Source organism: Egretta garzetta, unplaced genomic scaffold, assembly GCF_000687185.1.
Source record: "Egretta garzetta isolate BGI_Z169 unplaced genomic scaffold, ASM68718v1 scaffold397, whole genome shotgun sequence".
In the NCBI taxonomy this organism is placed as follows: domain Eukaryota; kingdom Metazoa; phylum Chordata; class Aves; order Pelecaniformes; family Ardeidae; genus Egretta; species Egretta garzetta.
The window spans coordinates 3,765,402-3,773,679 of record NW_009260493.1 but is presented as its reverse complement, the minus strand read 5'-3'; the positions used below and the strand labels follow the sequence as shown (position 1 = coordinate 3,773,679).

Genomic DNA, 8,278 nt, shown 5'->3' with positions numbered 1-8,278 from the left:
GGCCGTGTGCTTGCCTGAAAGCTGCCGGCTGCTGCCTGCTGGGCCTGCAGCCTGACCCAGCCTGAGTCCTGCATCTGCAGCCAGGGGCCAATTCAGAGGTGGCCTCGGTGGCCTGCTGGATTTGCCGTTCCCTCCAGCTTCCAGCCACAGGCTCAGCGGCCCTTCTCTCTCCCCGCTTCCCCTTCCTCTCCCCTCCGCTCCCTGGTTCATCGTCGCTCTGCAGCTCCAAAATCATCACCACGAATGGAAATTTCTTAGGCAATCACATCAAAACAAAAGTTGAAAATGAACGAGCAGACAACTGGATTAAATGTCTCCCCACCTGGGAAGGATGTATACTTTACTGCTGTTCTACGGAAACAGAACTTCAGTTTCCACAGCCATTAACCACAGCTGTTCCACTTCATCCAAAAATATCTGAAGAGCTGCGAAAATGGGAAGCAGATAATTTTTTAACATTTTCATTTATGTACGTACGTCGATGAGTGTATTAGTTACAGGCTGATAAAAACATTGTGACTTCCACGGTATCATTCTTTCTGACTGACTGTTCACATTACTCTGATTTACAAAAGCACTTTGATATCACAATAGGAGCCTCTTCATATTTCTTTCACATTCAGTGTTGACCTACTTTCTCTGTGTCTTCTTTTACCTTCGCCCCTTTAGATGTCACTTAGCTTCTCAAAAGGAATCTTTAAATGCGTTTGACCTCTCACAATGGTATCTTTTCTAGTTTATCTTTGGATTTCTTCATGTTCTCCTTTTCTTTTTGATCGTACCAAACAATTGCAGACACTGAGCAGCTCCTTAATGTGGGAGTTTTGAAGTAGACTCTCTGAAGCTTATTCTGTACAGCACACCAAAGTTACAACTGCTCTGTGGCTCAAAATGCTTTGAAGGAAAAATGATTTTAAAAAAGCTCAGGGATCTGACCCAAAGCCCACTGACGTCAGTAACCTGCCATTGCCTTGGGTGAGATTTGGAGCAGGAACTGTGTATTTCAATAATGAACTTGATGACATCCTTTAAATTTAAAAGAGAGGAAAAAAAGAAGTAAAAAACAGTGCAGTAAATAGCAGCCATGAGTACACTTCTGATTAAGGCATAAACAGGTTCAGAAAATGTCACCAGCCCACACAAGCACAGCTACCAAAATCTCCAGTGAGGGAAAAGGTCCTCGTAGCACAGTCACATCTGTAATGAGGCAAGCTGCAAAGGGTAAGTAATAAAAATAGTACATTGTAAGATTTTCTGAATAACACAAGACTGGTGTCTGCCACTGCAGGAAGCTCTCTAAACCTGGGTACAGTGTGCCTGCCAGTGCCATGCTGGAGCCACCGGCCCCCGCGGGTAGGTCTGCCAGCATGGAGCTGTGCCCGGCGAGGGGAAGCCCCTGCCTCTCACCCTTGCAGCACGGTCCCGCTGGGAAAGCTCTCTGCAGCGAGGGAAGGAGTGGGCTGGCCTGGCAGCGGAGGGGAAAGAAGGAGAGGAAATAATGGAGGCAATTCCCTGGGAGACGCTGAGCAAGAAAGACCTTTTGACCTGCCTAATGGCTGACATACGAGGCTCTGGATCCATGTACTGGATCGATTGCTTGGGCATAGGCGAAGGGTGCCTGAGCCGTGCGGCTGCCGGGGAGGCCACAGAACCACCGTGCCTGGGGAGATGCACGGGGCTCGGCGCCGAGAGGAGGGCACTGGGTGGGCTTGGTGGGAAGCAGAGGCTGGTAACTTGAGTTTCAGGTGGACACGTTTTGGACTCAGTAGGATTTGATTCAGTCCTGGGGAGTGGTAGTTGCTAAAATGTTTTCATACAGCCTGAATGGGACTTTCATATTTGATAGCTCGATAGTTTGTGGCACTGGATGCATTAAAAATGCAGGGTGAAGTCCTGTCTGTCTTGGCCATTGTGCCGGTGGCTTCGGGGCGGCACGGACTTTATTCAAGGCAGAATATAAAAGGATTTGCCCCTAAGAAGCAATTAAAACATTAAATATCCTTTTAAAGGTGAATCATGTCCTAAAAGTGTATCTGTAAAACAAACACCAGCAAATGACACCGCAGGGCTGGATTTTGCTTTTGCCAAAGTCGACGGTGACTCCCACTTCTGATTTGAAAGGCAGGAGGGGTACCTTACTCCCAAAACGTTGAGTCAGTCCTAAAACTAGTTGTGAAAAGTCTCTTGCCTGCAACCCAAACCTTAAGAAACAGGAAGGAGAAGGAGGGGGCAGATTTGACTCATTGCCCTCCCCGCTCGGCTGCAGGGGTGCGATGCCTTTTGTGCAACCTCCGGGTTTTGCAGGGGACGGCCGGGGGAGGAGGGAGGGCACCCTGTTACAGAAAACAGAAGTGGTGTAGCCGTTTGCTCGGCTGTTTTTTAACCGATTCTTAGTTGGTTTTTGTTTTGGTTTGGTTTTTCCCGAGAGTTGGAAATGACGGGAGCGGGGAGCGCGGAGGCGCACACCCCCACCTCCCCAGCCCCCCCACCCTTCCACACAGCCCCACACCCCCCCCCCCCTGCCCCTCTCGGCTCCCCGACGGCGATGGCTGAGAGTCCGGGGAGCACCGGGGCAGCACCGCCGCCCGCCTGGTTCTTGCCCGGTCCCCGCGGCCGCTCCCAAAGCACCATCTCCTCTTTCTCCTCCTCCCGCAGGACCTGCCTGCTCCGGTCCAACGTGGGCGGCTCAGGTAAGGGCGAGGGAAGGGAGGGTCCTTGTGCCCGAGCCCCCCCACACCCCGAGCCGAGGTGAACCGGGAGGGGAATCTGGGAAAAGACATCCTCCTCCACACCCTGCCCTCCCAGACCTGGGGCTGCCTTCTCTCGGTGGCCAAAGTGGCGGTCCCTGGTTTAGGCGGTGCTTGATCTACCCCCTCGGGATGAGGTTCATCCGGTTCCTCCTGGCTTTTCATACCCATGGTCTCAGGTTTAAATGAACCCCAGCAAAGTCGTGGGTACCCCTACCCGTTCGCTGAAGCATCTCTGATTGCAAAGGCAGAAAAGCCCCAGGAAGGCATCAGGGTGTGTTGCAGGGACATCAAAACTCCTCATCCTGCTGCTTCACACATTACGCTTCAGTTGCATGTTAGGATTTTACTTCATGCGCTTATATCGCCTTTGGGTTTTACATTAACAGGTGAGGTGAAAAAAACATGTGAGTCAGTATCCCACCATCCTCCTTCGGGAGGTGATCGCTGCAAGTGCACTGGGGGTGATTTGGGTGTGGAAGCTGGCCCTTTGGGACAGAGTAGGCTTCCTGCAGGCTTCAGAGTAACTTTGCTGTGTAAAATGAAGTGAGGGTCCTAGTTTACAGTGCAGATATTTGAAAGTGGCCAGAGTAAAATAAATACATACTCAGTTGCGCTATTCTGTACTCAGGCTGTTTCCTGAGCTTGGATATTAAGGAAAATGAAATTCTGGTCTCCATACCGCTGAGCGCATTTTGAAAATGTGTGCTCGCCTGTTTGCAAATCAGCCCTGTTCTATTGCCTAAAACATGACCATAGGCACATACGTGCCTGGCGATATAGGTATTTTTGATGCACTCGTACACTCTACTGCATAGCGGTACCCATGGACCACAACACCATCAGGGAAGCTCCAGAGTGCACTGAGGGACCTCCTCTGCTGCAGCACAAGTAGGACAGCACAGTGAGTGGTCAGCTCTGCAGTGGACCACGATGTCCTCTTCTGTTTGCTCCTCAGGGAGCATTAATATGAAGCAGACCATTTGCTTGGGGAAGCCTGCCCAATGAGGAGAAGGGGAGTGAAAACTTGCTTAGTCACACAGGAGCAAGTAGATTCAGCTTGTGGGGCCAGAGGCTGCAAGCAAAACCAACTCTACATACCATGCTCTGCATCGTTTTCTGCTCTACCTTTTTCCGTGTCTACTGAGAAGTTATGTTGAAGGACATTTGGGACAGGGAGGAGGGAGGCGGTTCCAGTGGTTTGTCCAAATCAGAAGTGACCACTTTTAGGTGTAAGGTGTATTTCTGCACTGTCTGGAAGAGTGCTGCATGCACAACGCCCTTACGACTTGACATGTGCACAAGATGCCTTAACCTGGGCACAGAGGGATCACCGCAGAGGTTGACAAGATGTAGACTATGCCAATCTTAGACTATGTTGGTTGTTAGCTTAACTACAAAGACTACTAACAGTGAGCTGGGTTCGTTACAAGAGACTAGCAAATCCAGTGGAGGTAAAATGATGGCGTTTTCAAAGATGTGTTGTTATTTGTAGCTTCTTACACATGAAATTTAGGTCTCCCTGGTGCCCTACTTGATATTTTAATTTTGAGGATGTGCTTCCTGCCAGCAAGTGACAAGAGTTGCTTTCTCTGGGTTGTTTTTTTTTCTTGACATCTTTTCTTTCATTCTGTATTTTCTCCATTGCTGCATCCTGTATATTTTTTTTTCGCCTGCTCATTGGGCACAACAAAAATACTTACATGCTGCCACACAACTGTTGATTCCCTCTTTAAAAAGGAACGTATGCATTAAAGATGCAAAGCTGTTTAATTTTTAATGTGGTGCTTGAGAATTGTTTTTATACTGAGATGCCATTAAAATAACCTGCTTTTTCATTCCCCCACTAACCTGGAGAACAACCGTAATGGGGACAGAAATGTGAAGCACTTAGAGAAACAATACAAGCCTTAAGATTGTTTTTGCTTCTACCTCTTTCTCTAGCTGTACTGTTTGATTAGTTTAAAGTAGGTCACTCATTTACATCAGATGTTACCTGTGCTTCAGCAGCTCCATTTAGAAAAGGACAATTTGCATTTTAAATAACCTGCAGCATGTTTGCATACTGCCTGTTCTTGGCGTGATTCCCTTGCAACTGTTGAAGTCACAAGTTGCAGTTTCTGTTGCATGTTTGTCTTCGTTTTCCAGATCCCATTGCCAGTTGCGCTGAGAAGACGATACTGTCTCCTCACACTCCACCAGTGATGGGCTGGTACCCCTACGGACAGTTCGTGCTGTTGTTTCTCTTACCACCTCCTGATCTACCGTTCTCAGTGCAGGATCTGTTAAGAGGCAATATTTGCAGAGACCCTTCTAGCTAAGGGAAATGTAATAGCCTTTTTAAAAGCAGCTTTGGCAGTGGCTCATAAAATGCATCTGTCTGTTATTCTGGATCAGTACTGTATGTATCTCCATCGTACAGTGAGGCTGGTCCCCACGTTTATGCTGCCTGTGCTTCTTACCCCCACTCCTTCCTCTGCTGTTACCATATGCTGAAAGTAGCAACTTCCTGGTATCACTTTAGAGCATCTCGCTTCATCAGCTGCGGTCCAGTTTGTGAGGACAGTATGTTTTCAGGTTTTTTCTTCTTCTTAAAGCTGGCTTTTTCTTTTAGGGTTAGTGGTAGAAGATTACTTAATTTTTCTTTCTGGGCTGACACCTCACTGGTCATTGTATCAGGCCTTTACCTTCCAACTCTTTCTTTACTTCTGGTAAACCCTGGGAGGAATAGGGCGACCCTCATCATGAGTAAGGGTGGCACGATCTAGGCTTTTGATTTAGACCCTGAAAAAGTGCAGTGTCAGTGAAGTTCAGAGCCTCTATGGCAGGCATAGCTTGTGCATCACTTCAGCGTCGTGGTACACCCCGCCTGACACCTGGTTAGTTGGTCAGAGCATCTCTAGGAGATTGATGGAGAAAAAAATACTCACCTAAAACTTCAGAGCAGCACCAGAGCCACTCCAAGAATGCTGCTTGAATTACATACCTTTAAGCAGCCTTCCATGTTTCGTGACTAGATTTAAACCCACCTTAAAGGTGGGTCAAGTTAGCCAAGTTTCTTGATTTGCCCAGCATAGATGGGGACCAAACCGCATTTGAAATGAAGACCCTGTGCAAATGCTTTCCTAGCACTTCCCCAAAATCTAGATTTGGTGGCCATGGGCCTGAGGGCAGCTCTCAGCATGAGCAGTGAGCCCCGGGGTGCAGGGTGGAGGGGGAGGCTGCTGTTTCATATCAGCTGCCTTCGTGCTCCGGTTGCGATGCGACACCGGCGGTTCTGTTCATGACAGCCCTCAGGCACTCAACCTCAGCTAATGTGGTGCCTGTTCTTTATCTGCATGTCCACGTAGATAGTTTTCAGTCTGCTGTCTTTGTAGTGTTGTGGGTTTTGCTATACAGCCTTGCATTTTGCTCCGAAGGTAGTGAGGTTTGTGGTGAGGTATGTCTTGCTGAAAAGGGAACTTTACTGCTCAGACCAGAAGTCAAAAAAACACCCATTTCTCCACTCCAGGACTCACACTGTCATATTGTTGCAGTTCCTCTTGAGGTCTTGCTTTTTAGCAAGAAGCAGAAGTTCCAGATGATTTGTCTCACTGCTAAGAAGCACACCTTTCAGGTAGAGACGTGAGCTCCTCATGCATCTTTCCATTCCTTTGATGATTTTTTTTGTGCCTTTCCGATGACAGAGAAAAAAAAAAACCAAACAAACTGCCTGAGAACTGAGGCAGCAATTCATCAATACCTCAGGCTATACCCAGATGTTGGGTTGCAGTGGACAGTGAAAGGTTGAGCACAAATGACAGTCAAAACTTGTATGTCCCAGGATTGTTCTGGGAATTTTTGGTCCTTTGCAGGTTAATTTACTCAAAATGATAATGAGTAACAGCTACGATTCTTTCTGCTGTTGACTCTAGAACAGGGCAGGTGAAGGGATGGCTTAAACTCACCCACTTCAGTGAAGAATCAGGGAAGATTTCATGCAGGGATCAGAGTGGCTGATGTTGGATGGGAAGAAAATTAACAATTTGGGGAATTATTGGAGCTTTTCAGGATTAGAGTGCTCCACTTTGCAAACCTAACAAATGTCAGATTCTCTTCTTAAAAGACAAATTTTCTGGCTTATGCCAAGGAAATAAAATGTTTTTCACAGCTGGAGGTATTTCAGCATCTAGAAAGAGTGAAACCCTAAAAATTCTTATCTGGAGATTGACTTGACTATCTGGGGGCTTGGAACTTGAGAAAAACAATAAATTTTGGCTAGGTAGATAGATAGCTGTTGAGGTTTGCCTGTATTTCCCTCTGCACTTGTATTTCCCCAAATAGCTACAGATTCCAGTTTCTTGGATCAAATTTCTGTATACACCAAGCAAAAGTCCTACCAAAGTCTAGGGGAGTTGAGTTCAGTGTTTGTGAAGAAGACATCAGATGTGCTTTGGGAGAGCGGTTTGAAAAATGGTGGGTTTCAGTCATCAGATGGGCGTGAAGGGGGAGCAACCTCATGATGTGGAAGAACACTCATAACTTAAGCATTTGGTTTTGGTACCTTATATGATGAAAATATGGGAGTTATGGGAAAACACGATTCTCCATTGTATCAAGCAGGACTTGTTTGCAACATAAATCAAAGTACAGAACTTTTCAAGAAGCCCAAAGCAGATAATTTGGGATAGAAAACTATAGTAGAAGTTGAGACAAATCATTGCCGTTGGGGGTTTAGTAACGAAACTCAACACAACTGTGTAATTTCCAAGAAATAGTGCATCCTGTCCCTAAGTCCACGTTAATAGTTTTCCATCAGTTTGAAAATTTGAACTATCAGAAAGAGGCATCAATCATAACCATATGAAATCTGACATATGTTTATGGAATTGAAACATCTACTTCTTCATAGTCTGGAAGCACACTTAGACCATCATCCCATCATGTTAAATCTCATTCCAGCCATCCTTACATGTTTCAGAAGTGTGCTGAGGAAAAATCCAGGAATCATATAACATTTTGTGCTGCATACACTGATAAAGTTTAAGTCTGCCTGAAAACTGGTTCAGTTTATAAGATTAGGTGGGCATGCAGGGAAGAAGTGTTTGCCAGAATATCACCAACTGTTTCTAATACGAGTTTATAAAATATTGCATATGAAATAAGAATCTGCATGTTTAATCCTGGACTAAAAGACATTATTCCACACCAGCTCTTGCAGAATAACTGGGATATGTTCTTGGTATTAACCCTGATTAAGGGTGAAACAGAGAACACAGGGAACACTGTGATTTACAAATACAAACCATGTATATGCTACATGTCATTTACACATGACCCAGTTTCTGGAACAAAAACTTTACAATCAAATATCCAGACTCGGGCTCAGGATGAAAAAAAAAAATAAGTATTTTCTAAATGTGGTAATAATCTTCATGGTTGGCTAAGTAGAAATTGGACTGCAAACGTTCGCAGCATATGATTTAATGCGTATTTTGCAGCAACTAGTCAGTAGCTGACTGCAGGATCTGTTCAGCATTTTGCAACTGTGT

General features: G+C 46.0%; 1 protein-coding gene across 1 annotated transcript in view; it reads left to right on the top strand.

Annotated features, from left to right (window-relative positions):
• The first annotated feature begins 2,533 nt into the window (after window positions 1-2,533).
• PHACTR2 (phosphatase and actin regulator 2) overlaps window positions 2,534-8,278 on the top strand; it is a 153,753-nt gene continuing 148,008 nt past the window's right edge. Inside the window, exon 1 of the mRNA XM_035899905.1 lies at window positions 2,534-2,690. Coding sequence (XP_035755798.1) covers window positions 2,546-2,690 — 145 coding nt within the window. The 5' untranslated portion in view covers window positions 2,534-2,545. The remainder of the gene's footprint in view (window positions 2,691-8,278) is intronic.